At 36.3% G+C, this 27,787-nt stretch overlaps 2 protein-coding genes across 22 annotated transcripts in view; one reads left to right on the forward strand and one right to left on the reverse strand.

Annotated features, from left to right (window-relative positions):
* Positions 1-458: 458 nt before the first annotated feature.
* On the forward strand, positions 459-27,068 carry agpat4 (1-acylglycerol-3-phosphate O-acyltransferase 4 (lysophosphatidic acid acyltransferase, delta)). Of its 4 annotated transcripts, none has more exons than XR_015505060.1 (10): positions 459-671; positions 8,369-8,589; positions 8,835-8,877; positions 10,380-10,549; positions 10,753-10,914; positions 12,049-12,202; positions 14,460-14,528; positions 14,754-14,829; positions 18,239-18,437; positions 23,083-23,698. XR_015505060.1 is itself a non-coding variant. In XM_087277766.1 (10 exons), exons 2-10 carry the CDS (start codon positions 8,467-8,469, stop codon positions 23,172-23,174), a joined length of 1,122 nt encoding a protein of 373 aa, XP_087133892.1. In that variant the 5' UTR covers positions 459-671; positions 8,369-8,466; the 3' UTR covers positions 23,175-27,068.
* Positions 23,351-27,787, reverse strand: part of map3k4 (mitogen-activated protein kinase kinase kinase 4) — a 57,149-nt gene continuing 52,712 nt past the window's right edge. For 12 of the 18 annotated variants that reach the window (XM_087279626.1, XM_087279623.1, XM_087279625.1 and 9 more), the window contains 2 exons: positions 26,853-27,032; positions 23,351-24,116 (listed from right to left, as the gene is read on the reverse strand). In XM_087279626.1, the coding sequence (XP_087135752.1) occupies positions 24,096-24,116; positions 26,853-27,032 (201 nt within the window). In that variant the 3' untranslated portion in view covers positions 23,351-24,095. Of the gene's footprint in view, positions 24,117-24,809; positions 27,737-27,787 lie in introns of those variants that run through there. The other 6 variants (XR_015506231.1, XR_015506233.1, XR_015506230.1 and 3 more) reach the window with 5 other exon arrangements.

Raw genomic sequence — 27,787 nt, forward strand, 5'->3', positions numbered from 1 at the left:
TTCTGAGGAAAAAACGCACACTAAGGAATTATTTACAGTATTTCCAAGAGCCCACAATAACAATATAATTTTTTTCATAATATATTGTATTACATATTGTACCTAGACTGCAACAAAGAAAATACAATGCAAACATATATCTACTAAAATTCATTTCAACGTCTAACCTCACACACAAGACACAACACAAGCCTTAACGATATCTGACAGAAAAAGCAATGGGCTTCTCTTCAACAGCGTTTTCCTTTGTCTATAAAATAAAACATCTCCATTTTATCCGACAGAGGGCGCAACCAACCCACGCTCAGGTGATGCCTTCAGTTTGTCAGCGTGCTTTACGATATGCTTCATGAGCCGGTGGAAAGTGAGCAGAGTGTAAAACAGTGTGAGGAACAGCAGACCACTGTTGGCCTCGGTCAGAGGAAATGACATAGTGACCCTCTGAAGTCACTGCCCACGATCCAGAGCCGTTCACGAGGCGTCTTGGTGCGGGGTGTGGTCTCATATTCCGCTCGGTGCCATCGCTGAAATCTGTCTCACAGGCTGAGCAGTGCAACTTAAAACATCAGCCACAATTCCAGATCCACATCTCTCTCTCATGCACTCTCTATAACCAGCTCCATATGATGAGACGCCTGCTCTACTCTTACTAACCACGACAGGGACAAAAGGTATATTTTTAATTTCTTCCAATGAAAGATAAAGTGCTGTTCTTTGTATGTGATCTACTCATGTGCATGTGAGTTTTGCTCGATGTTTTTCAATGGCTGTCTTGTTCACTCGTGATGCTTAGGAAAATGCTGTTTAACTGACAAACTGGAAGGTAGAGTTTTATCTGCTTTTGTAGCACATGTACTGTGAATGTACATTAGATCCTAAGTGGCCACTATATACAGGGGTTTGCTGGTGAATTGACAGCTGTATCTGCCGATGAGAGTGAAGTTTATTCAGGTTGAACTGGTTGTTCAAACACGGCGCACCCTTGGCGCTTCACTCCCTAGTTTTTGAATGAGTCGTTTAGTGAATCGTTTTCGACGAGTCGTGTTCATATTGAGCGTATAGTAGTTTTGGTTTTGGAAGCGCATGATTACCGTTTTGCTCAATGTTTTACAGTACGAACCAACGGATTTCCGAATAGTAGCTGTGGAGGAGCCGATCATTGGTTGAAACTGCTGAATGAACACGCCCCCTTTCATTGATTAATTGTGTTTGGAGTTTAAATTCGGAGTGTCTTGAAATGAGAAGACGTTTTGTCTGATTGAAATTAGCCATTTATTTGATATTTTATTTTATTTGATATCTACTTTTTAAATTCTTGCATATTTAGTGTTTTAAAGTTACCGTGAAATCAAAACTAACCATACGATTTTGTTAGCGCACATTGCTAGTTTTGTGGTGAACAATTCATCTGTGCATGTCATTAAAAAAAAGTTTGCTCGTCTAATATTTAATTGTGATGTGAAAATGCACTTCCAGTTTGTTTTTTGTTAAATTGTCAGAATACAAAGATTTTAGGAAATGGGCGTGGCTAAAATATTTAATCATGCTGCTCGGTCAGTTTTGACAGCAAGCAGAAATGGTGGGCAGGAGGTGTCTGTTAGGTTGTAATAATGACCCCCAAATAAATAACTTTCCCCGATCTTTCTAAATGAAATGCCTACTTTACTACATCCATTCAGCTCACGGTAAAAAAAACAAGGACAGGGGTGCCCAAGCTTTTTTTATGAAAGGCTAAAATCCAAACTTGATTAAGAGTTGTGGGCAGAAAGTAAACATTGCAAACTGTATTACATTAAGGTTGCCATGAGTAATTTCCTAAATTACTTCATAAAAGAAAAAAAAATTACTTCAACCGTAATTACTAATGCATTCAAGTTTTTCGCTAATGTATAATATTTTAATGAACCTATTACAATAAAAAAATACAAAAAATACCACTTCTAAAACAATGGAGTTCAATGCAGAATACACAAGTCATGCTGAACCAGAATTTGCCTTGATTTACACACTGATGTCTTCTGATTTGTCCCCATTTGTTGTGACGGCATGTACATTTTTTTTTAAAAGATCGCTGGAGATTGTGACGGGTTATATGTTCCTAAAAAATTACAGCTACAAATCTGCCAACACAAGAACTACAAGATTCAGTCATGCACCATTCACACACCTGCCCTAGATTCTGTCTGATTGCAAACACTCAAAGCTGAAGCCGCTAAAGTCAGCACACAAACACTGAAGTTGCTCAGTCTTCTTAAACAATACTGTGAACATTACGACATGTTTACTTTGCCTTGACTTGCCTTGTTTGTCCCTCACTTTGTTTTATTGTTTATTCTTGTCTGCTGCCTGCCTTTGACCATCTGCCTGTTGCATGACTCTTACTCTGGATTTGCCTACATACATTTGTTTGCTCCTGATTGTGACCGTTGCTTGTCTGACCATCTCTGTATAATAAACCGCGTTTGGATCCTCACTCCCTGTTGTTAGCATCACTTTGCATTACGTAACCAGTAGGAACAAAACAATCAAATAATAATAATAAAATAAATAAATAGAATAATAATAAAATAAAATGAAATAAAGGTTGCCAAATATATTCTCTTAATGATTAACCCCTAGAATTATGTTAAATTATGGATAATTATATTGTGGTTGTGAAGAAAGCCAGCCATTTACTCCATTTCTTTTCAAAGATCTATTTTTGTAATCAAAGTGCATGTATCATTTCTTCCATTTCCTCCGCTTCTGCTAATATTTTGAATCATTCATCTTTAGTTGGTGGGTCTTCTTTATACCATTTGCATGATACAGCTTTCTTACTTGTTGTCAATAATATCTCAAATAGATATCTATCCTCTTTTTCAAGTTTAATGGGAATATCTTGATAGATAGATAGATAGATAGATAGATAGATAGATAGATAGATAGATAGATAGATAGATAGATAGATAGATAGATAGATAGATAGATAGATAGATAGATAGATAGATAGATAGATAGATAGATAGATAGATAGATAGATAGATAGATAGATAGATAGATAGATAGATAGATAGATAGATAGATAGATAGATAGATAGATAGATAGATAGATAGATAGATAGATAGATAGATAGATAGATAGATAGATAGATAGATAGATAGATAGATAGATAGATAGATAGATAGATAGATAGATAGATAGATAGATAGATAGATAGATAGATAGATAGATAGATAGATAGATAGATAGATAGATAGATAGATAGATAGATAGATAGATAGATAGATAGATAGATAGATAGATAGATAGATAGATAGATAGATAGATAGATAGATAGATAGATAGATAGATAGATAGATAGATAGATAGATAGATAGATAGATAGATAGATAGATAGATAGATAGATAGATAGATAGATAGATAGATAGATAGATAGATAGATAGATAGATAGATAGATAGATAGATAGATAGATAGATAGATAGATAGATAGATAGATAGATAGATAGATAGATAGATAGATAGATAGATAGATAGATAGATAGATAGATAGATAGATAGATAGATAGATAGATAGATAGATAGATAGATAGATAGAGCACCTTGAATGATCTAGGAATATGAAGATCCAAAATATCATTGATAGCGGAGTGTGCAGTTTCAAAGTGTACAGTTAATTCTTGTTTTAAAACATACTGTTTGCATTAACACAGCCAAAATTATTACAGAAATTTAATTGAAAATTCCAGTCTAAAAATGAATATGAATGATCTTAACCTACTTAAACGATCACTGTCACTGGAAAATCACAAAATCCCTCTGATTAATTGAATCAGCATTTTTATTAATCAATAAACATTGCGGTCCATTTCTACACATTTAACCACAAAAACTATTTAAAACAAATCAAAGTTCACACTTTTTTTTTAAACACTGCGCCCACAAAGCTAAACGCGCTTATGCCAAAACACACAGCCACATAAGTGACACAGTGACATTTCTATTTAAGCCTTTGCCCTATGGCATAAAAGACTTGTGCACATATAAAAGATGACGTTAATGATAGGGAGAGGAATCACCTTTAACCTCATCTAATGCACCTATTAGTTTTTTTAAATTCTGCTTTTAAGTGAACTATTTACCAAGCAAGAAAGAGCACATTCCTCTTTGCATTCTCATTACTCTTGTAGAATTCACTAGAATATAAGGGATTTTATTAATGGTTTTCCTCATATTCAATCCTTCACAAAAAGCAGATCAGAAACTAAGCATCAAATTCAACATTGTTTGGGAAGGAGTTTCTAAGAAAAAAATGTGAAGCTTGGCCTCACTTGCTGAAAGAAGGCAACACGGTGGCTCAGTGGTTAGCACTGTCACCTCACACAGCAAGAAATTTGCTGGTTGGAGTCCCGGCTATGTCAGTTGGTGTTTCTGTGTGGAGTTTGCATGTTCTCCCCTTGTTTTTGTGTGTGTTTTCTCCCGTGGCAGGCAAAGCAAGGCTTCATGAAACACTGAAACAGCCGAAGCAAATGTGTCAGCTTTGAAACGTTTCGAAACCCGCCTCTACAGTTTTATGTATTGCTCTGAAACCGCTTCAGCAAGAAATGGGTAAACCAATTGAGGTAGTAAAGTGATTTAGTAAAGCGGTCAGAATTCCAGACTAGCATGCAGAGAAAATGGGTTCGAATCCAGGGTGATGCAGCTAATGTGTTTTCTTTTAACAATGGTCTGACATGCGAATGAACACTTTGTAGATAAATATGTCTTGTTTCGGTCATAAAAAGTTACATTATTAAAATACAGCCAGTCATAATTCAGAGTATTTGTGGGGATTCGAACTCGGGCCATTTGCATGTTGTGCACACACTGTCCACTAGGCTACATGAGAGCACTCAGTCAAACGCAGATTTGCCAGGTCTCGAAAGGTTTTTGAGATGACCAATGCTTAATCGCTTCAGTTGTGGGATCTGGGTGTTTCAAAACACTTCAGTCATGTGACCTGGGTGTATCGGGTCATGCTTTAGTGCAGAGTTTCACTTCGGGATCTCGACACTGTGTCGAAATGTCAGTTTCATGTCAGCCATCCCTAGTTTCCTCCGGCTGCTCTGGTTTCCTCCACAGTCCAAAGACATGCGCTATAGATGAAATGAAAGAGCTAAAATTGCCCGTAGTGTATGTGTGTGAATGAGTGTGTATGTTTCCCAGGACTGGGTTGCAGCTGGAAAGGCATCCACTGTGTAAAACATATGCTGGATAAGTTGAAAATTCATTCCGCTGTGGCGACCCCAGATTAATAGAGGAAGCTGAAGGAAAGTCTGAATGATCTACTTTGAAAATACTTTTGTCCTTTTTGGTGTGTCATGGTTGTTACGAACATTAACCTAATGTACATTTGCATCATTCCGTATCGATAAACCATGGTTTTCAGCAAAACTCATTCACTTTGTCATAGTAAAGAGGATGCTTATAGTAGTGCAAATATAATCCTGTACCACAATGGCAGGAACATGCTAATGGATGAGGTAAGAGTTGCTACTTTGACAAGCTGGAAAAACTGCTTTCTGTCAGCAATACGTGTCACAATAATGGTAGTTTTCACAGTTACTACAACTATTGCCAAACTGGGAAGGATTTTAATTGCACAAAAAAAAGAAAAAAACATTTCAATAGACAATATGCAAAATCTCAATGTGGGTACAATACCACACAACATTATCAATCAGAAAGTCAAAGGTGTACCACAACTCACAAAAAATAGCAAAATATTTATGTTCTCAACACAGCTGATGTTTCAAGGCTAGATGCTACTGCATACTATGATTTGTTTTATATTTATAACTATTTTAGTTGTAAAACACTATTAAGAAGAAGTAAATTAGCCTCAGAGTAGGGTCTAAACAACAACACAAATAGGAACAAATATGAAATGCTATGATAATTAAATGATCCGGTGTCAGTCAGTATAGGCTTGAGGAACATCACCAAGTACAAGACCAAACATTTTTGATCAATCGTGAAGCATCAGAGACTTTTGCACTGGGTAGTTAGTTCTTAGAACCACCAGTCCAGTCCTCTGACAACTAAAGTTCCCATCGGTTCATTTTCCTGGTTACATTTGCACTGCCAAAACTAAAGTTGCCGACCACACCTTTTGCTTGCTTGCCCTCCCGCTTTTTTGTAAGCCGCATGACGTGTTTGTTCATTCACAAGTGCTTCTGTCTCACAAAAGCGCTCTAATGAAAGTGATGTAGAGTGTGATGTAATAAGAGGGAAGGGTCTGGACAAAAGCCTCACATAGAGAGTCACAAGTAGCTCATTTAACCTGATGCTAATACAAGTTGGAAAAAGTAATGCGTCTCAGCTGACCACTTGTGATCGGATCACCGTAAACGTATGTTGGACGATCAGCATGACACAGGAGCTGCTGAAACAGTTCTACTCTGCTGAGGTTGAACTTTTCAAGTGCTCATTTATTGTATAAATATATGCTTTGGTTCAATCAACAAATCAGACATCAGAGGACTATAATAGCTGCTGTGCTCAGAAAAATACTGGTCTTCTCAATCTCTAAAATCTGCAGAGCGAGGAAAAGGGCAAAGAAAATACCTTTGGACTAGACATGGGCTGGTATAAGTTTCCAACAATATGATAACCATGGATAAAAATATCACGGTTTCATGACATGATTTTATTGTGATAACTGCCCTAAAATATGTTATTTTTAAATGTCAGGGTAAAAACATAAACTTTTTTCCCCCCTTTAAGTACTGTATATTTTATTTTAGGAAACATTTAAAATATTTTGGAACAGTAAACATGGCAGGCTAAATAATTCAAATAAGTCATTGACTGCTGTCTTTATTAGTTTCAGAAACACAGATTGCTTTACAACACACAAAAAACACATAAAAGAAAACCTTTTACATACCTTAGAAATGGTATAACAGAAAATTTTAGCGGTTTTAAGACTTTTTCAAACCAAGGTAAACTTTGAAACCAGTTATCGTCTCATGCCTTCTCTGGACCTCACTCATCTGGCCCACTTACTTTTATTTATATATATATAAATGAGCCATATACAGCCATATGGCTCCGTTACAAGTGTGATATTACATTTATACAATAGTTTGACGGCATAAACGTGTGTGTAATAAAAACCCTTTTGTATGAGGAACTACTTTCTTCCACCATTCATTCACATCTGCAGCTCACCATCAGAACAGCAGAAACCGTGCCAGTTCATAAACATCACTTTAGTATTTAAATGATTCTCTAGCATAATGTCTAAAGTGAAGACAATTTTTGCTCACATTTTAAGATTATAAGGCTGAACGCCATCATATGCCATCAGTCTACAGAGATTTTCCAGTATTTGTTTGTTTAAATCAGGATATCACAATAATTAACCCTGAAAAAGCCAAAGCAAACTCTACCAGTTTTTATGGTGTAAATTCTGCACAACAAAATACAAAAGAGAGAGACTGACTTAGAATGTCACTTACCTGTTCTGTAATGATTTGTTCAGCTGTAGTTTTAAACTTGCGTTGAGAAAGCGCTGAGTTTTTCTCCCTTTTAGGACTTATTATGTGGTCTCTGTCGCCATCTTTTGGTGGAATGTCAACCGTCACTTTCTTTGATCTGCTCAGACAGGCTGATAGTGGCCATTGCACTGAACCTGCGAAAGTATTTTAAAATAGGCACTATCCTTATAAAAAAACTGCATTGTTGCAATTTAAGCCACTATATTCGTGCCTTAAAAAAGCCTCAAAAATGCATTATGTTGTCCAACAACTGCAATATTTGTCAAACTCTGCTTGTCGCTGTATGTGGGGGCAAAGTAATACACAAGTGTAAAAAGGCTGTACGAGTGTTGTTTTTGCAGAATATTACATGGCTATCAAATCAGCCAATCAGATTGAAGAACCAGACAGAACTGTGTGTGTGTGTGTGTGTGTGTGTGTGTGTGTGTGTGTGTATATATATATATATTCATACCGTAAATGTATAAATGTGTGTGAATGAGGGAGTGTATGCGTGTTTCCCGAGGAGTTTACTAATTAGTGTAGTGAGATAACATATGTCAGAGTAATTGAAAGTTCATTCTGCTGTGGCGACTCCTGATAAATCAGGGATTAAGCCAAAAGAGGAGTGATTTTACAACATGTAAGATGTAGGGAAAAGGCACCAAAAAAGCATAAATGTTTTTCTCTTTGCTGCAACCAGGCAATTTGAATATCAGCTCGTGTAGATTTTCATATTCCAAATATAGTTTTCAAATGTGCAATATGTCTTATAAGTTGATATCAGGTTTTATTTATGATAAACAATTCTTTACTAATGTGATACAACTGGCAGCGTTATATATGTTTCTCTCTCTCTATGCAGGATTTTGTTGGGGGACTGGGGAAGTGAAGACCACATGATAAGGATGGGACTCCTGAAAGTGCTGAAAACTCAGTTGCTGTGCCATCTCATCATCTGTTATGTGTTTCTGGTCAGTGGAATCATCATCAACCTGCTGCAGCTTTGTACTCTACCTCTGTGGCCCATTAACAAGCAGCTCGCACGCAAGATCAACTGCAGACTGGGTTACTCCATCGCTAGTCGTAAGTCCTGCAAAATGTTCTTTTGTTTGTTTAACTTGATGTACTTTATCATTTTAAAAGACAAGTTAATAGTGATATACAGGGCTTGACTTTAACACCTGTCGGACTACCAAATGCGGATAGATTTCAGCGGTGGCAGGTTAGACAGACACCCCCACAGAAGCATCCGTGCCTGGAAACGTAACTGGTGCAATCGCTTCTGTTTTAAATACACTGGACAAAAACATACTCTTGTGTACCCACAGTCTTGCTGCTCTCTGGAGCTCCAGATGTTTCAAAGGTGTTTTGGTAAGCACCAGGATGCTTTAACCTTTTATGTGATCATCCTTTCATTATCCCACGTTATGATTTTCAGCTACTTTCTTTCGCTTGCAGTTATTTTGGGCTAATAATTATTTATTTTTACAATTTATTTTATTTGGTAAATCTTTATTGTTGAGCCCTGAAAAGTCCTGTGGAATAAAAACTATTAGTAATGCAACACTATGAAACCACAACCAATTTGCTCTTGCTCATAGAGCAAGCTCATACACAACACATAAAATATTAAATGAATGAGGAGGCATGTGGACATAACACAACATCTAAATCAAGTCATTTTAGCATGCCGCAATCAAATTTCATGCATATAAATATGTTTTCCCAACAACAAAATCGTGGCTAGTGAAAATGGCGAGTGGGCCAGTTGGCATTTCTGTGTGGAGTTTGCATGTTATCTCCGTGTTGGCGTGGGTTTCTCCCGGGTGGCCCAGTTTCCCCCAACAATCCAAAGACATGCGCTGTAGGTGAATTGAATAAACTAAATTTAACCCCTGATAAATATAGAACTAAGCTGGAGGAAAATAAATGAATGAATGGACCACAAAAAAAGTCATAACAAGTGTCAATATTTTGGATTTGAGAATTATACATCATCTTTGGTTTGTTAGGATGGGACAATAATTTTTATGAATAGCTTTTGGACATTATTTGGCTGAGATAAGCTATTTGAAAATCTGAAATCTAAGGGTTCAACAAAGACCTTTCAAATTGTCCAATAGAAGGTCTTAGCACTTTTCAGCACATTACTAATCAAAAATTTACTTTTCTGATATATTTACGGAAAGTTACAAAATATATGAATGAAAATTGATCTTTAGTTAATTTTTTATTTTTATTTTTTTAAGTCTTGAAAAGTAGAAAAGTCTATCATGTTTAACCCATTCAATGTATTTTAGCTATTTCCTATAACATAGCCATGCAAAAAGACAATTTTGTGGTCACCTATTTTAAAAAATGGCCAAAAAGAGCAGCCAAATTGCCAAACTTATCATGAAAAATCTACAATGGTTTATATAAACCACAATAGTACATTCATGGCAAAAAAATTAAAACCGCATGTGAAAATTTTCAGGTTTTTTTTTTGTAATTACTGGATTTATTAGGTATGGGTTTGAGCAATAACTGTTTCTCAATTATACTATAATTAAAACTTGCGCCAATCAATAAAAATTGCAATTAGTCATAGAGATCATTAACCTCATATCTGGACCAATAAAGACAGATTATATTGATAGTGAGTTGTATTGTTCAGTGAAGCAGATTGATGCAAACCACCTCTGACATCATTATTTCCTGTTTGAAAACCTCAGCATTGCACCAAGTGTAAAAAAACAGGAAGTTGACATTTTTTAAATCTCTTTTATTTATGTACATATAAGAACAAATGGTTGTACTACTTAACATTTATGAATATGTAAATATTTTCTGCAATTATATTCTAATCTTTATTTCCCCCTGTGTTTGTTCAGAACTGGTGGCATTGTTGGAGTGGTGGTCTGGGACCGAATGCACACTTTACACAGATCCAGAAAGCTTTCGTCTATACGGCAAAGAAAATGCCATCGTTGTCCTCAATCATAACTTTGAGATTGATTTTATGACCGGTTGGACCTTTTGTGAGAGATTTGGTGTTCTAGGGGTAAGATAAAAAAAAAAGTACAATTAACACTGCAACAAATCCCTGATTGTAAATAAAAATGCCAATTAAAAAAAAGTAATGGAATTAAAGGGATAGTTCTCTGACTGGTTTGGAGCAAGTGGAGGGTGAATAACCTGTAACACTAGGGTAAACTAAAACTCTTTTAATGTCACATAATTGTTTTTGTCATGTTTTGATTTAAGAGCTCGAAGGTGTTGGCGAAAAAGGAACTGTCCTTTGTTCCTGTGATTGGCTGGATGTGGTATTTCCTGGAGATTGTCTTCTGCAAAAGGAAATGGGAAGAGGATCGCAAGACAGTCGTGCAGAGTCTGCGCAACCTTCAAGATTACCCAGAATTCTTTTGGGTACGTTTGTCATCTTGATTTTTTTCCTCATGTTTTAAAAGCCTAAAGGCATTTTTCACCTCCCCCCTCCCCAAAACAAACATAAATAAATAAATAAGTTTATAAGCATTAAATACATCACCATTTTATTCAGAAAACTTTTATTTATTTAATTATAATGGTGCCGTTGCCTTAAAAAAATTTTTACCAGATGTTGGTAACAACTAAACAAATCCATAATTGCAAAGAACATAACTAATTGGATTACAGATTAAGTTATGTGTATTAAAATGAAATGACATCAGGAAAAAAGTATTGAACACATGAAGAAAGGGAGGTGTAGAAAGGCCCGACAGCAGCTGAAATCTCGTAGTAGTTATACAGCAACCCTCTGCCCTTCAACATTGTAAATTAATATTAGCTGCTTCAGTCCAACATCTACATTAGCAGGAGGATGAAGGTGAAACCAGAGTGGACATTTCAGCAAGACAATGATCCAAAACACAGCCAAGGAAACTCTCAAATGCTTTCAGAGAAAGAAAATCAAGCTGTAGAATGGCCTAGCCAATCACCTGACTTGAATCCAATAGAGAATACAAAATAAAGCTCAGATTTGATAGATGAGACCCACAGAACCATAAAGATTTTTACAGTCTGTTGAAGTCTTCATTCAACATATGAGAGGCGTCTTTAAGCTTCTTATTGATGTGTTAAATACTTGTTTCCCCCATCAGGTTGTTCCAAACTATTATAAGCTTCTTATGTTAAACACAAAAGAGGAAGTTTTGAAAAATGTTGGAAACCTGTAGCCATTGACTTACATGGCAGACAAAAAAAATACTATGTAAGCCAATGGTCACCAGTTTCAATATTGAAAAAAACAGTTGTTGACAGTTTTTTTATTCTTGGGTGAACTATTTCAATGAATAGCTTCCTGAATAACCAGATATACAAAATTCATTCAAGATTATATCCCAAACCTCATTTGTTGTTATTTATTGATTGGGAAACAAACAGAGAGTTCTTGCAAAAGATTCAAAGTCATTACAGTCAGTGCTCCAAAAAGCAACATGATGGTAGTCTGCTTGACATTCAAGTCATTATTAAGTCGTTTCACATAACTTTCATTGGTCATGTTTTATGATTCATGTGCAGTTCCTTTTGCACTGTGAGGGCACACGATTCACGGAAAAGAAGCACAAGATCAGCATGGAGGTGGCAGAGAAGAAAGGTCTCCCCAAACTCAAGTACCACCTTCTACCTCGAACTAAGGGCTTTTGTGTTACGGTCCAGAACCTCAGGGGAAAGGGTGAGAGCTTCTTTAAGTAATGATGAGCCTGACAGTGCTATTAGCGGAGGCAAATCATTTTAAAATGAACAACCTACTTTTTTTTGGAAAAGGCTCATTGTACATTTTACCAGTTTTTTTTTATCAATTTAGCAGATCTCCGGGTCTAGCTGGAGCACTTTTAGCTTAGCTTAGCTTAGCATAGATCATTGAATCGGATTAGACCAGTAGCATGTTCCTCAAAAAAAAAAAGTCTTAATAATTTTCCTATTTTATATTTGATACTTCTGCAGTTATATTGTATACTAATTGTATACTATTTTTTAGTTCAATATAGCTTGGAACTATACTCTCATTTTGGCGTAATATACTAATATACAGTAACTTATGTAATATGTAATAATAACTGCTGCTATATCACAGTTGCAGCACTGATATTACTCCGCACTTGAAAATAGTCCCCGGCTAGGTATCTACAGTGCATCCGGAAAGTATTTATAGCATTTCGCTTTTCCCACATTTTTTTATGCTACAGCCTTATTCCAAAATTGATTAAATTCATTTATTTCCTTAAAACTCTACGCACAATAGCCCATAATGATATTTATATTGTTGCAAATTTATAAAAAAAAAATTAAAAAGCTGAAAATCACATGTACATCAGTATTCACGGACTTTGCTCAATACTTTGTTGATTCACCTTTAGCACAATTACAGCCTCAAGTTTTTTTTAATCTGATGCCACAAGCTTGGCACACCTGTCTTTGGGAATTTTTGCACATTCCTCTTTGCTGTACCTCTCAAGCTCTATCAGGTTGGACAGGAAGCAACGGTGTACAGCTATTTTCAGATCTCTCCAGATATGATCAATAGGATTTAGGTCTGGGCTCTGGCTGGGCCACTCAGACAATCACAGAGTTATTGTAGTCATTGTCCTGCTGGAAGATAAACAGTCACCCCAGTCTGCGGTCAAGAGCACTCTGAAGTGAGTTTTCATTCAGGATGTCTCTGTACATTGCTGCATTCATCTTTCCCTCTATCCCAAGGGTCACCAATCTCGGTCCTGGAGGGCCGGTGTCCCTGCCGGGTTTAGCTCCAACTTGCCTCAACACACCTGCCTGAATGATTTAAGTATACCTAGTAAGACCTGATTAGCTTGTTCAGGTGTGTTTGATTAGGGTTGGAGGTAAAATCTGCAGGACACCGCCCCTCCAGGAACAAGTTTGGTGACCCCTGCTCTATCCTGACTAGTCTTCCAGTTCCTGCTGCTGAAAAACATCCCCACAGTATGATGCTGCCACCACCATGCTTCACTGTAAGGATGGTATTAACCTGGTGATGAGCGGTGACTGGTTTCCCCAAACATAACGCCTGGCATTCACTCCAATAAATTAAATTTTACTCTCATCAGACCAGAGAATTTTCTTTCTTATGGTCTGAGAGTCCTTCAAATGCCTTTTGGCAAATTCCAGGTGGGGAGTGGCTTCCGTCTGGCTCTTCTACCATACAGGTCTGATTGGTGGATTATTGCATGGTTGTCCTTTTTTTAGGTTCTTCCCTCTCCACAGAAGTACGCTGGTGCTTAGACAGTGACCATCGGGTTATTGATCACCTCCCTGACAAAGGTCCTCCCCCGATCACTCAGTTTAGATGGCCGGCCAGCTCTAGGAAGAGTCCTGGTGGTTCCAAACATCTTCCATTTACAGATGATGAAGGCCACTGTGCTCATTATAACTTTCAGAGCAGCAGACATTTTTCTGTTACCTTCCCCAGCCTTGTGCCTCAAGACAATCCTGTCTCGGAGGTCTACAGATAATTCCTTTGTCCTCATGCTTGGTTTGTGCTTTGACATGCACTGTCAACCCTGGAATCTTATATAGACAGGTGCATGCCTTTTCAAATCAAGTCCAATCATTTGATTTATCACAGGTGAACTCCAACTATGTGTAATATCAGTTCCAAGATGCTACTGGTTTAATAAAATTCAGTGCTGTTAATTACATTTTATGCTAAGCTAAGCTAAAAGTGCTTCTGCCAGACACAGAGATCATCTTTATGGGTTAAAAAATGGTAAAACTCAACTGTTTAACTCTAGGGGACTTTAATAGTGAGCTTATTTCCAAAAAGTGGATTTGTTCCTTTAATGTTGTTTTCAAAGGAAATACTTGAAATTGAAGGTGCCTTTTTGGCAATAGTAGCCTATGAGGATTTGGTTTGCTGACTTGGTTTGTGTCTCCTCTGTAGTTACTGCTGTGTACGATTCTACGCTTAATTTCAGAAACAACGAAATGCCAACTTTACTAGGGGTGCTCAATGGAAAAAAGTACCACGCGGATTTATATGTGAGGTAAGAATGAAGGGAAAATGATTTCGCAATGCCCTTCGGAAATATTTAACAGCAATATGTTGTGTGATCATGTGTCGTGCTGTAACAAAGTTCAAAATGCAGTCTCCACAATCATTTATAAATGTTTGCATCACTTAGTTATGACGTCTTATACGAGTGTGTTGTGAGACTTTAGGACTTTTATATGAACAAGATAAATGTGTTTGGATTTGCTTCTGTGTCTAGGCGGATTCCTCTGGACTCCATCCCAGAGGATGAGTCAGAATGTGCGGCCTGGCTACACAAACTCTACCAGGAGAAAGTAAGTGACAGAACTAAAGGAGGGATTTTACTGCTCAGTGTTTTAACATTATGTATAAAGTATTCTAGAGTGTATTTTGATTTAGCCTTGATTTTTAGATTTTATTAGTTTAATATGCTTTTGTTCATTTATTAGTTAATCAAATTTATGTGACTTGCACTCATCAGCCATTTTGATAGGTAAAACCTGTTCAACTGCTTTTTAATGCAAATATCAAATCAGCCAATCGCATGCTTCAGTGAGCAAGTGAAGGGTTAAGGACTGTTATTTTAGGGATTTTAAATGCCTGATTTTAGTACAATTCTTATGCCTAAGGGCAGTGGAGAAAAACTAAACTGGTTTGAACTGATAGACAGAAACTTAAATTACCACTTGTGAACACCCATAGATATTTAGACTAGATGTTGCCTACGCTATTGTCTATTGGAAGGAATGCGTCAGTGGAGCTGCCATTTTGGTACAGGGTAGCGCTTCTTTGAAATAAATATTGGACTAAAATGCAGTGGCAGATTAGCTATCTTGAGCCATTGATATATACACATATCAACGTATATCTTTGATCGGGAGTTTTCCCTATGTTCAGTATGCAAATATTTTTTTAAATTACAAAAATTATAATTTTACATCACTTTCTTACATGTATGTGTTTGTATTTTTCTCCCTCCCTGTTAAGTGAAGTTTATTTATAAACTAATTTCGAGAGAAGCACGTGCTTATGATTGATAGCACCTGATCCACATTAGCTAACACTGATTTACCAATCAGACGACTCCTTAAGCACTATAAATAACCAGAGGATCTTACTTCAGTCATCTTCATCTTTAAGAATCCCCCCTTCCACCCCTACTCCTCCCAATTCCTTGTCAGGGCAGCACGGAGGCCTAGTGGTTAGCACCACAGCCGCACAGCAAGAATGTCACCGGCTCGGACACTTCCTGGCCAGGTCAGCGTTTCTGTGCGGAGTTTGCATGTTCTTCTCGTGTTTGCGTGGGTTTTCACCGAGCTCTCTGGTTTCCTTCCACAGAACAAAAACATGTAACATAAGTAAATTGACAAATCTAAATTGAAAGCATAGACACATCATAGCATTATAATCTACTTCCAACATTATCAAGCAGGGGAGTTTTCGAGACCTTCCTGAACTCGGACTCCCTTCTCGCCCTACAACGGGGGGGAGCCCTGGGCTCGATGATCTCACGAGTTCAGGGCTCTCTCCCGGGGGACAGCATGCCAAACAAGTTCCATAATTAAATTCTTGAAATTTGATCTAATCCATGTCCTGAAGCACACCCCCTTACACTTCTAATTCTAGCGGAGTGATTCGTTTGTGAATGAATCTCCATTATGAATATATTCCTGCGTCTTAATGCACATATCCACCTTTCTGATGTAAATGGTTTATACAGTTTTTAATATTCAATCATTTAGGGTGGAAAGTATGCACACTGAGGAGCAGGCACTGTTATGTCGGCATCCTTATTTAAAAACTTTCACTTGGCCTACCATAATACAAGTTTCTCACATCAGCGAGTCTTATTTCATTTACATTTTTGCTTATTTTATTCAACCAATTTAGCATAAGCCTACAATATAGTGCAAAGTTGTGCTACTTTGCCTTCTGGTAAGTGCAGTAAGTGACTGTATTATATTATTATGTATAACTTGACTTGTTGAGCAGAAAAGTTTGTAACATACAAAATTGTAAAAAATGAAATCTTACCATTGAAATGAGTGCTTTGTTTGTTGTCTTTGTTTGCTCGTTTCTACAACTGTACGCAGTGTAAAAGTCCAGCATCTTCAGATTGGCTTTGGTCTTGACTAAGTACAGTTTAATGACTTTTGTCCAGGGAGCACTGTACAAATATCTCAGCGGTATTGACTACCACTCAGGGCCTGTTTGCGATATCTAATATATATATATATACATATCTATGATGAACACCAAGGTATGCAGAAGAAAAAAACACATCTGTGATTGCACAACATAGTCAAAACCTGAAGCAGATGGGCTACAGCAGCAGAAGAACCAACCTGGTCAAAACAAGTGTAAGAAGACTCATAAGTCACAAAAACCAAATCACAAACTATGCTAAATGGCTGTTGCTAGCGATCTGCCTTGGAAAGAAAACATCAGCTTTTAATATGTCATCCCCTTAATCATTTAAATGTCACTTTAAGCTGTATAGAAGTGTCTTGACAAATATCTAGTAAAATATTATTTACTGTCATCATGGCAAAGATAAAATAAATCAGTAATTAGAAATGACTTATTAAAGCTATTATGTTTAGAAATGTGTTGAAAAAATCTTCTTTCGGTTAAATAGAAATTGGGGGAAAAATAAACAGAGGGGCTAATAATTCTGACTTCAACTGTATTTCAAAATTTACAAAAATAGCCCAAAACTATATTTATAAAAATACATATTTGATAAATTCACATGTTGCCATTTTTTAAATGTGTTTATATACTGTATGTTTGTACTTAAAATATATTTGCTTAATTATTTTCTAAGAAAATACCTAACTTGTAACATTGTCTAAAACTTTAAAAGCAAGGAACATACTTTTTTTAAATACATTTTTGTCTTAGCCTCCATTTAAAACCCTTTGTTTACATATGGCAATAAAACATTGCACTCTTCAATAATTCTACAAATAAATCTCAAAGACTCCTTCACATTAGCCAACCAGTTTGTGCATAGTTAGTAATCATGCTGATATCATCCATAGCAAGTTAATCTCAGCAGTGTATTATATTCAATTTGTGTACAGATAGTCAGAATTATTAGCCCCCCCCCCCCCCCCCCTGTTTATTTTTTCCCCAATTTCTGTTTAACCGAAAAAAGACTTTTTCAACACTACCCCCCCTTAAATTTTTTAATAGTTTTTAATTTTTTAAAAAACATTTTAAGGACAAAATTATAGCCCCTTTAAGCTATTTTTATCGATAGTCTACAGAACAAACCCTTGTTGTACAATAACTTGCCTAATTACCCTAACCTGTCTAGTAAACATAATTAAGCTAGTTAAGCCTTTAAATGTCACTTTAAGCTATATAGAAGTGTCTTGACAAATATCTAGTAAAATATTATTTACTGTCATCATGGCAAAGATAAAATCAATCAGTTATTAGAAATGACTTATTAAAGCTATTATGTTTAGAAATGTGTTGATTAAAATCTCTCTGTTACACATAAATAGGGGGAAAATAAACAGGGGTGCTAATAATTCAGGGGGCTAATAATTCTGGCTTCAACTCTAGTTATTTTAGTTATTTAGGATTTTTGATTGGTATTAATTTGTCATTAGGGTACAACTACTTGATTACTAAAGCAATTGCCCATAAATTACCCAATTAGTGAGATTCAAAGGTAATCAAGGTTGAACATTTTTTTCCCATCTCACCCAGGATGAATTCCAAGAGCATTACAGACAGACGGGTCGCTTTCCGGGTCCCATCACGAACCCTCCGCGTCGACTCTGGGCACTGGTAAACTGGCTGTTCTGGGTGTGTGTGCTGGTGTATCCCATCTGCGTGTTACTGCTGCAACTGCTGCTGTCAGGATCCACCTTCACCATCGTCTGCACTTTTGTCTTCTGTCTAGCAGGTATTTAGGATCAGGACAAGGGCCAGGGGTGTTTTTGTTCGTATGAATTAAAAAAAAAAAAACACTCCACTTGTTTTGGAAATAAGCTCATTTTGCAAGTTACCTAGAGTTAAACAATTATATTTTACCACTTTTGATTCCATTCAGCTGATCTCTGGATCTGGCAGGAGCACTTTTAGCTTAGCGTAAAGCATTGAATCGGATTAAACCATTAGCACCAATTTCTAAAGAGTTTTGGTAATTTTTCTATTTAAAGCGTAACGCCCCATTCACACGGGGGTTCAGCGTTAAAGCTTGACTGAAAGCGTGTCTGAAGTTGGGGCTGAAGCGATCGTCATAGAAGCGTCAGTCAATGAAATTCAGTCAGCATTAGGCCACTGTCTAGCTGGTGTATTTGCATACAGCGATCTGATTGGCTGACGCTTCCGTCGGCGCTTGTCAAGTTGAGCTACTCCCAACTTCTGCAGCAAGCAACGCCTCTGAAGCGGCGCCGACGGATCCACAATGCAGTTCGGCAATGCCTGACGTCACCCATTCAAAGTGAATAGGAAGCGTTGACGCCGACGCCCCGTATGAATGGGGCGTTACTCTTCTGTAGTTACATCGTGTGCTAAGACTGATTATCAAAACAGTATTACTTTTGCATAAGATGCTAATGGTCTAATCTGATTCAATGATTTATGCTAAGCTAAGCAAAAAGTGCTCCCACCAGACCCGTAAATTGGCTAAATCTATTTTAAAAAATGATAAAATTCAAGTGTTTAACTCTAGAGGAGTTGAAAAATTAGCTTTCAAAACAAATAAGTGTAATGTTCCTTTAAATAAAGCTGGCGTAACAGATTGTTATGATTGCAGCAGATCATCTTTTGTGGTGGAGTAAATATGGAATTACATGCTGCTGCTATTTTTCTCCAATCTGTTTTTTTCCTCTTTGAAAATGTAAATATAAAGGAGGCCAATTATGTGCTATAGCAGTAAGTACATCACTCACTTTTTATATGGATTTACTGCATGCTAGTCACTTCAAGAGCGCATGGAGAAATGATTTTAATGCATTTCAAGTGCATTTAAAGCATGAGAGAACCGTTTTTTAAGATTCATTTGAGCTGTAAAAGTTTCATCTAAACACTGAATGCACACACAAACTAATCTTGAACTACATGATTCAGCGCTGCTATGAGAAATCATGTATGATAGACATTCTGTTTATATGAAGCTTTCATTTCAGCCTCTTTCATTTCTACGGGGTTGCCACACCTGAATTTCCATGACTTGTGATTACTTGGGGAAAGTGGATGGTTGAGCGTAACTAGCGTAAAATCGATCTACATTAGCAGATTTGGAAATCACAATTCCATGAAAAATCTGGGTTTTCCATGTTCGTGGGAACACTGTTAGTGTTTTGACCAAAATGAATGCAGTGGTTCTCAGCCTTTTTTTATTCAAACACCCATTGTGTAAACTAGATGTTCTTTAATCAAAGCAAGTTATTAAAGAGGAAAAGGAGAAATTATTTTAGGTTACAATTATGGTAAACTATTGGATCCGTTTAACACTTATAAGTCTTGTCATCATTATTATATAACTAGATTGACTTCATTTAATTTCACTTTGACATTTTAGAGCAAATGCGAATGATATATATTTTTTGCAACAGATATTCATAGTTAATAAATTGATTTGTTGTATCAGCCTTTTTTCACTAATCAGCCGAGAGTTTGAAATGAATTCAGAATGATCTAATACATATTGCTGATGATACTTTAGAGCAGTGTTTCCCAACCCTGTTCCTGGAGCCACACCAGCAGTATATATCATGAATGTCTTCCTTATCTGACCCATCTTTGTTGCGGGTTACAGGCTTTACACTTTCATGTAGCAAGAGTATTTAGCAATTTATTAAGTTTTGCATTTAGAGCGGATTTTCTTTATTATGGTAGCCGAGGCCTTTTCAAGTTTCTTAATCGGCGTAAGGAATAACTGGCTGTTTAAATTAATTTTGCATCGAAAAAGCTGTTATCGGTAAAGGTAGCTGCAACTTTTGCGAAGCATCAAATCACGACATATTAGCTGTCAAAATATGCATGACTGCATAAATTATTATTCCTTTAAAAAAAATAAAATAAAAAAAGTCAAGTATTGTGGGTTTTTATTATCATAAAGTAAAATAGTAAGCGTTTGCATATAAAAAGTATATATTAATAAATGTTCTCTTTAAAACCCTTGGGGAGCCCCGCGACAGTCTTTGTATTTTTATTTGGAGTGCAGATTGCACAACAGTTTTATTTATATAATTTTTTATAAAGTTTATTTAAAAAAAAAATAATACAAAATAATAATAATAATATATATATATGAAGAGTTCAGATGCAAAAGCCGCTAAACGCCAGTTCCGCCAAAATGAGAAAGTAATTGAGTGAATCCTTTAGGCACTTAGTACATGTTCAACAAATATTTTTGCTTCTAATCATCTAAACCCCAGCATCAGCGCATTCAGAAATAACAGTTTGTATGCAAAAGCCGCTAAACGCCACTTGCCTTTGACAGCAAAATCCCGAGAACCAATCAGAAGCGTGAGTCGAATTATATGTTTTCAATGTAGCAGTGCACTGGTTCACCGGCTTTATGAGGAGACTGTTTTATTCCGCTTTCGATTTTTAAAGACGGAGTTTGATTAAATGGGTGAGACTGTCCGACTGTCAGTAAATGGCAATTGAAAACGTCTCTTAACTCTAAACTCTAAACTGCATTATAAGAAAAAGAAAACACACTGTGGTCAGAAGTGTAAGATGCATTCATAACGTGTTTTTGCACAGCGATGCTGCTTTGAATGAGTCCGATATACTACACCTTAAATGGTATCTGCGTTTCACGAAAGACAAAGTTAAGATGTTGTTCTTTTATCCCACGTGGATGCTATGAGGATAAACAAGAAACCAAGACATTAAGTATGGTGAGAATGAATGACAGACAGCTTCTATAATTGTCTGAGAGGCATCCCCTTTTGCCCAGTAGGTCCACCTTGTGTTTTAGCACTTAGTTTAAGGAATTTTTTGAAAAGATAAAAATAATGCATAAAACTCTTCTTCATAACACCTATAGATCTGATAAGCTTTTATATTAATGGACAATGCACAGATATTGATGTTTCATAATGTTTTACACTACATTATTTGAATCTAACAAGCTTAGCTTACTATGTTTACATTGTTCTACTTACATTAAATCTAAATCCCAAATATCAGAAATAACAACAGATTGTTAAGATTTAATATTTGTCCGTTTTAATGTTAATGATTAATGCATTTACTTGACAGATTTCATTCATTCATTTTCCTTCTGCTTTTCCCTGGTTTTCCACAGCGGAATGAACCGCCACTTACTTGACAGATTTATGTATTTTTAATTTTAGGTGGTTTGTGTAATGTGTTTATTTTTGGTAAAATAATTTCTAATTGCATCTTTACTGATTTTCAAGTTATTATAATGTCTTGTCCCAATAGGCGGATATAGAGGTTTAAATTCACTCAAGTGAATTTAGCTGGTTTTGACGCAAAAGAAAATCTACCTTCTTAAAACAAAGAATTTTCTTAAGTGACATTTTTTTAAAGAAATGTGCTTTATTTACTAGCTAATAATCTTACCATTAAAATGCTCATTTACAAGAAAGGAGGTCTGATGGATTTAGAGGGTTTTGCATCTGAACTCATAATATAAATAAATGTTTTTTTTTTGTTTTTTTTTTTTAACTATTTACTATTTTACCAAATGCATATACTACTTTACTGTAGGAAAATATCAGCATTTGGTACATACTTTCAATATTACCTTTACTTGAAAAGACCTGACCTAATCCTGTTTATATGAAATAAACCTGCTCCAGAGCAGGTCTGAGCTACCAGAATCGTTGCTTTGATAACAACTCTTGGATGAGTTTTGAACAAATCAAATCCAGATAATTAAGTAATCCATGTATGAAGAACAGACATGTGGTTTTTGACCTCTTCGAATGTTCTGATGAGTTGATTCAGGTGTGTTTGAGTAGGGAGAGGTTGAAAATGTGTAGTTGGTGTGCCTTCAGGAACAGGGTTGGGAAGCACTGTTTTAGGGTATGCTGAAGTGCCCATTTTTGTGACCGTTTCCAACTAAAAATGGGAAACTTTTACACAGATGTTTTGTTGTATTTTTTGCACCTGAATATGCAGGTATTTGAAAACAGACTTTAAAATACAGCTTTAAAATTAAGTAATTTTTATGTCAGTGTAAACTACCAATGGTAGCATTGTTTATGTGTATTTGTTGTTCAGTCTGAAATGACAGTACAGCGTTTTGAGCTATTTTCAGTGATGTGAAAATGAGGATCATTTTGGACAACATTGTCATATCTATGCAAATAATACGAAGATAAATCCATTTTAATTCAAATGTTGTCCTATAAATGTGACTGTTTGCATCTTTGTGCTGCCTACTATTTTAATTTAGAGTTCTGTATATACAGTATACTGACACCATTTTGGTTGAGAACCGCTAATCTGATGAATGATATTACGAAACTGACTGCTTGAAACTTTGGTTTAGTTAAGAAGCATGCTAATGTGACTAGCGGTTGTGCTAAAGCCCTGACAAATCCATTTGTTTTTTCTAGTGTCAGCTGGGGTGCGCTGGATGATTGGACAGACCGAGATCGACAAGGGTTCGAACTATGGGGTTAAAGATGTGCAGATGAACAACAACTGAGAGACTGTGACCAACCAGCGCAACACGATCACATTATACTGTACTGGGGGCATTCGGACAACCAAACCACCTTTATAGTGAATTGAAGAACTCGGCACTACAGAAAGAATCATTTAAAATGGTTCAAGTTTAAGCTTTTTTTTTTTTTTTTGCTGAAAAAAACAAATAGGCCATCATTTAAAAAAACGGTCTGTTTATTAATATTCTTTTTTTTAAATATTGCAAACACTGTTGGAGGAGCAGAGAACCAGCAGTTGATGCCTGCGCAGGAGCAATGTTTGTCCACCTGTTCGAGTGCAGCAGCAGCAGAAAGGCGGAGTCAGACTGGCCTCTTCCCTCTCATTGGTTGATTATGCTCTTGAACACCAGGATAAAGGCACGCCATCGGCCAGCGTGAGGCTGAGCCGACGCAGCACAACTACTTATAGGCTGAAATATGACTTGTTAACAGTGGGCTCTGCAGCAAGGCAAAACAAAAATACCATTTTAACAAAAAAAGAAAATTAAAAACCTTCTCAGTCCCAGGTTTGTACGCTTTCTTCAATGAACACTCAGTCAAAAGGCAAACTCTGTCTCCCATTTTCTGAAGCTTTGAACGTCTCTTGAATTAATGTAATCAATTCTGAATGCATGTTTCCCTGTGACTCGATCACCAACAGAGTGGCTCATCAACTTTAGCTTTACAATATGCTTTGTACAAAGAAAACCCCCTAACCCTATTCTTACAGTATGTACATGACGCACTCGTCTGGATGACATTTCTGTCCCGTGTTGCTGTACATGTAAGACTTGCCCTGCTTTAACGTTACAGAGGGGCTCGTGTCGAGCAGAGCGCGTCTGTTTCTTCCTTCGTCCTCCCTCATGTCGTGTGAAGTAGTGCTAGCATTTTTGTAAACGTTAAGAGAATACGTGTCCTCCTCGTCACTCTTCATCTGTGCAGACCTGCAGGTACAACAAACACATGAGATTGATGTATTAGTGTTCGTTTCCATTGACCCTATTCAAGATGCCAGTAAGGTGACAGCATGTGATGGGTTTTGTCTACCTCACTTCTTATTAGTAGTTAGCGATGCACCGCAATTCTTTCTTTTTTTTTTTTTACCTTAACCTGAAACTAAATGAATCTCTTAGAGTTGAAAGGATAGTTCACCCAAAACTGAAAATTCCATCATTTACTCATCCTTTACTTGTTTCAAACGTTTGAACACAGAAGAAGATATTTTGCAGAATGTTGGACAATGGTAACTTCCATAGTATTAGTTTTTTTCTAGTGTGCAAGTCGTGGTTTCAGGTTTTCAGCACTCCAAAATATCATAGTTTGTAGAAGAAACATCACTTAAAGGATTAGAACCACTTGATGGTGAGAAAACCTTTAACCATTGACTTACATAGTAGGAAAAACAAATACTATGGAAGTTAGTGGTTACAAACTTTCAGCTTTCTTCAAAATGTCTTAGTTTGTAGAAGAAACAACACAAACGATTGAAACTACTTGATGGTTTGAAAACCTGTAACCATTGACTTCCATGATATTTGATTTCCCTACTAAGTCCGTTACAGACTTTCAGGTTTCTTTAAAATATCTTTGTTTGTAGAAGAAACAACACTCACTCGCTCACTTGATGGTGAGTAAAATTTCAATATTTAGTGAACCATCCCTTTAATTCACAAGCAGGTTTATGTGCGAAAAACAATCACAATCAATAGTACTAATGAACACTAATGGATATTTACATAGAAATTATTTTAATAAATTGCATAATTGAAATAAAAAAAATATATATAAAAAAAAAATCACAATTGTCCTTTTGATATTATTAAATCGAACAAAAATGAAACAATAAAAAAAAATTAATTCAGAGGTTGCCTATAATGAAGTTTTAATGGAACTTTAAATTAGGGTTGTCACGATACTGGAATTCCGAATATTAAAACTGAAATTTTAAAAACGTTCATTTCCTGCTAACATTTGAGCTCTGTTGAACATTCCTAAACAGCGCTGATTTGCCATTGTATTCATGTGCTCAACAGAAATTACTGTAATTCGTTGTGAAGGTCATCAGTTCACTGAACTCACCGCTGTTTACTGAGTGTAACCACAGACACAGGGACACTGGAGTGTTTCAAAGTCACGTCGATCAGCTGGTTTGTCTATAAGCGGACATACAAGTGATCCACTGATGAATCACGGCTTTAAAACGCTTCCGTGTCCCTGCATCTGTGGTTACACTCAGTAAACAGCAGTGAGTTCAGTGAACTGATGAGATTCACGGCCAATCACAGTCATTTCTGTTGAGCACCCAATGGCAAATCAGCGATGTTCACTAACAGCACTCACAACAGCGCTCAAATGTTAGCGGGAAATTGACGTTTTTAAAATTTCAGTATCAATTGGTATCGAATTAAAGTATCCTGCAACACTACTTTGAATACAAACTAAACCAGATTCATTTCTAAAAATCTATGAAAAATACAGAAACCAAAAGAGGAAAAGAAGGGAATGAAGAACAAATCAAACAATGCTGTTTTTTTTTTAAATCAGCTGGTGAAAATGATATTTTGCTAAACCAAAAAATATAAAATGAATAATATTATAAGTATTTCAATTACCCGAGAGTTTCCGCATAAACCTTTAAATCATATGCTTGTTTTTAGTTTAGTTTGTTGAAAGCTAAACATTGAAATGATGGCTATATATGGTAAAAGATAATAATTTATTCTTATTTATTATAACAGAATTCACAGCTTAAGGTTATTGCACACCGAATCCCAAATTTTCATTTGTAATTTTTGTACGTTAAAAACCAAATTCGATGTCGTATTGACACACTGCCTCCAAAACTTTCGTCAGTCCTGAAACATTTAAAAAAAAAAAAAAAAAAAACGGGTTCAATTTTTTCTGCTTTTCGCATCTGAAAAAGCTCTTTCGGTCTGTTGCTTCGACATGTCAACGCAGCCTCCATCTATTATAATGTCCATAGGTACTATAAGGATTTGTTTACGTACATAAATGTGTGAAGTATTACAAGCAATGTATCAAAATTGCACTGATTTCCAGATATAAACTTTGCATTTGGGGATAATCTAGCGCAGCTCTTTGATGAGGAGGAGGAGGACTCTCCTTCCTCTCTATCAGCATTGAATGAACACAGCATGTAGCCTATTCCCTGTTCTTCTTTCTTTTTCTACCTTGGAGAACAGAGGAAAACAAAACATCACTACTTAAACTGACTACGAAATGTTTTGCGTTTTTTGATAACAGATGAATTAATAGGCATCAGATTCGGTGTGCAAGGTTTGTTCACATGATACATTTTTCGTATATAAATATGAAAAAAAAGCATATGAAAATTTCAGACTTCAGTGTGCGAAGACCTTTACTGCCATCATTATATTGTACATTTTGTTCATACAAAATCCTCAAAATGAGATTCACTAAATTTCAATCACATTTGAGTTGCCAAAATATTGGTGTATCCCTAAAGTAAATGGATGGTTGTGTGTGTTTGTTGCTCAAAGTGAGCATTTAGTTGTGTCAGACACTGGCTTCCATGCTTTTATAAGTGTGTAACATGTTGCTAGATGTGCTGGTTGGATCTACTGTGAGGACATTTTGGCATTCAGTTCAAATCTGACACAGAAACCAGCGCCTCATCTCCTGTGATTTGGCTCTCATACCTTGACAAAAGGGTGGTCCAGCAGGGCACTGGCGGTCCAGCGCCGCTTGGGTTCGCTCTCCAGACAGTGAGCCAGAAAATCCTTCCCCTCTGTGCTCAGCTTTTCAGGAATGGGCGGTTTGTGGCCCATTCCCACTCTATACATGATCTGGAAGTTATGCTCGTACTCGTGCCAAGGTCTCTGAATAAATAAACAGTTTGTCTCAATTACAATGCATACTTTTCTTTGTTGATGTGTTTATTTAAAGTTATCAGGATGAATGTACGATGTGCTACCACAGATATAATCAGAGGCAAGTTTTACAATGAATGTGCCATGGCTTAGGAAATCATAAACAATAATAGAAAATAGAAATAAATACAACTATTTTAAGAGCAAAATAATACAGAAATTATAATAATCCTCAAAAATAAATAAGCCAATAAATAAGTAGATGGAGGTAAAGGAAAAAAGCAACATAATACCATCTAATATTGGTGACTAGTCGCAAAGCCTATGGAAAGGCACATAAAACAACAATATATGAAGAGTTCAGATGCAAAAACCTCTAGAAGCCATTCGAAATTTCCTTCAAAACTGAGCAGTTTTATCTGGCTCCTATCTGTAGGTTCAGTAACTACAAGTTAATCACTAATAATTCACTCTTTTAAAGGTCTTTAAAGTAAAATAACTCAACATAAACAAAGGGGTCTGAGATAAAAATGCTAATTTCCAGTGGAAATTTCAGATGGCACTTACAGGTTTTTGCATCCGTACTCTTCATATACACCACAACACTATCCTATAATGGAGACACGTCATTTGACAATACATACTTTTGAAGGCCATTTTCTTAATTTGTTTTAGATTGGTTTTTACAGTAAGATTTGTTCATGCATATTTTTCTGTTAAAGGGTCACGAAACACCAAAACACATTTTTTGAGCTGTTGACAGT

This window comes from Danio rerio, chromosome 13, assembly GCF_052040795.2.
Source record: "Danio rerio strain M-AB ecotype USA chromosome 13, GRCz13ab, whole genome shotgun sequence".
Classification (NCBI taxonomy): domain Eukaryota; kingdom Metazoa; phylum Chordata; class Actinopteri; order Cypriniformes; family Danionidae; genus Danio; species Danio rerio.